This window comes from Alligator sinensis, unplaced genomic scaffold (assembly GCF_000455745.1).
Source record: "Alligator sinensis unplaced genomic scaffold, ASM45574v1 scaffold63_1, whole genome shotgun sequence".
Classification (NCBI taxonomy): Eukaryota; Metazoa; Chordata; order Crocodylia; family Alligatoridae; genus Alligator; species Alligator sinensis.
This window is the reverse complement of record NW_005842811.1, coordinates 486,544-489,046: the sequence shown is the minus strand read 5'-3', so window position 1 is coordinate 489,046 and position 2,503 is coordinate 486,544. Positions and strand designations below refer to the sequence as shown.

At 47.0% G+C, this 2,503-nt stretch overlaps 1 protein-coding gene across 1 annotated transcript in view; it reads right to left on the bottom strand.

Moving 5' to 3' along the window:
• Positions 1-202: 202 nt before the first annotated feature.
• RAB3B (RAB3B, member RAS oncogene family) overlaps positions 203-2,503 on the bottom strand; it is a 117,569-nt gene continuing 115,268 nt past the window's right edge. Inside the window, exon 6 of the mRNA XM_006035181.2 lies at positions 203-522. Coding sequence (XP_006035243.1) covers positions 335-522 — 188 coding nt within the window. The 3' untranslated portion in view covers positions 203-334. The remainder of the gene's footprint in view (positions 523-2,503) is intronic.

Sequence of the window (2,503 nt, the reverse complement as noted above, 5' to 3'; positions counted from 1 at the left end):
AAAAGAACATGCAACCTTCTCTGCAGGAGTCATTTAAAAATACATTTATAAAACTGTTACTCAGTAGGGCAACTCACACAGTAACACTAGGTACACTTGCAATATTTATTATTTTTCACATTTTAGATGCATACAATATATCTATATATATCTATATATATATATATAAAAAAAAATAGAAAGTATGAGACTTTCCAGGACATTTCACAAACACATCCATTTTCCCATGAAGTTTCTGTCTTTAGACTACATAATACACCATCACATGTGAACAGATAACACGTGTTCAGAGAAGGTGGGGGGGTAGAGAGAGATTTCTCAGACAGAAAGGTCACTAGCAGGAACAGGGCTGCTGCACAGGGGGCAGGTTGTCTGTGAGTCGCATGTTGTTCCCAGAATAGCCTCGGGAAGGGTCAGAATCTATACTCTCCGACATCTTTTCACATATGACGTCCACTAGGCGCTCAAAGACCTGCCTCACATTGATGTTCTCTTTGGCACTGGCTTCAAAATAATCAAAACCTGCAAAGGAAGCCCACAAAAACAAACAAACAAACAAAAAAAAATCAATGAGACTGATTATATCAAGATTACTTGAAGTAAATGTAATGAACTGTTTAAATCGCCAACAATTTGCGTGGTGTTCCTCCAGTAGCTGGGAAGCACTTCAGAGCAACAGTATGCTCAGGCAGATTTGAAGATGCTGGTGCTCAGCTGAGTCCCAGCTTGATGGCTGGAAATGGCACTGAGCCCATCAGCCTAATCAAGGCTCACAGGCACGAGAGTTTTTTTCCAGAGCCATGCTAAATACTTGTTCAGATCATTATGGATCTAAATGGATCTGATTTTCCTCATTTGATGCACATGCAGAATTTCTCTGGATTTAAACTGAAGGTGAACAATGATGCTGAAAAGAAAAGGGACAAACTTGTGCTATCCGACATGTATGTGTACCTCAACTGGGAGGAGTGGAGGACATTTTTTAAGAGCATCTGTTGCTGTCTAGAGGCAGCAGAGGCCACGACGTGGAGCACTGGACTGCGACTCAGGAAACAGATGCTCACTCCCCCATTCTTCGGCTGACTGGCCTGTGTGGTTATTGGCAAAACATTTCACTTCTCTGTGCTTCTACTTCCCTTTCCTTACTATCTTTATCTGTTTATATCAGAAGCATCTCAGGACTGGGACTGTCAATATGGGTTTGTACAGCACCTAGCACTGTGGAGGGAGGTTTTAGTTGGGGTCTTTTAGCATTTCTCTAATACAAATGGTGATGATGCAGCTGACAGGGAATTTAAAACCTAACACTAGGAGCTTCCGACGCAGAGCTAAGCAGCCTAAAATTCCCCACAGTGTTACCCCTTCCTGATCACAGAACAGCAAGGCTGAAATCCTATTGAGTTACTGGAGGTTTCAGGTTGTTATACTTTTTTGTGTGGGTTTGTTTGGCGTGTCCAGTTGACACCTTGAACCCAAAAAACAATCTGCCTCAACACCATCAAGATTAGCCTTCCTGTTCGTTCAGGAAATTCTGTTCCTGCATCAGGCCTCAGTGCGTTGCCCCAAAGAGCAGAATATTAAATGCACTGAACTGTGAAGTGTTGCCAACTCTGTCAGTCTGGACAAGTCTCGTTTTCCTCTCCCTGGATCTTGAGACCAGCCATTAATTTAGAACAGCGAGGGCCAAACTTTTTGGCCATTGTGCCACAAATTAAGCTGACTCAATTTGGAGCTCTAGGAGCCTGGCTGTAGGGACACAGCAGCCAGCCTCACCCCACGCTGCTATGGGCTGGTCGAGAGCAGTGTGGGACAAGGTGGGTGCACTTCTCCGCAGTGGCAAAGCAGCCTGCCTCACCCAGAACTGCTCCAGGTCAGCAGGGCAGTGCACACAGCGAGAGGAAGCCAAGCCTGACTCCCAGCCTTTCCAGCTTTGAAATGGGAACTGGGCATGGAGACAGCCTTCACATGCCAGGTTCTGGCCCATCCAGCTTTTAAATCTCTGCCCCTGATGTTCAGCTGGGCAGTGAGGAGGGAGTGGGGGGAGCAAGAGGAAGCCAGAGGGGCTGCCAGCTGGGCCATCTTTTCAATTTTTTTGATGCCTACCCCCCTGTTCAGTTGGACAGCAGGAAGGAAAGGGGAAGCAGGCAGATGGACAGCACTACCTGCCCTCAGCTCTGGTGCCTAGGAGCCAAGCAGAAGGACCAGCATGGCAAGCCCTTGCCTGCTTCTCACACTGGTGAGAGAAGCAAAAGGGAGCAGCTCCCCTCCCCTCTCCTGCCTGTCTCTGGGATAGCGGGGAGCAGCTTCCCTCGCCACGTCTTCCAGAGCAGTGACCTTTTCCGTGGTTCCATTCCTCCTGGTCCCCAGGAGAAAGTAAGCTGGAGGAAAGTGTGAGACAGTCTTCCAGGAGAAACTCTCTTTGGAGACATTTAACCTGGTTGTTGCTGGGTTATTTTTCTCCCAGAGGGCATGGCCACTTGAACACACATGTGCATTTCCCTAC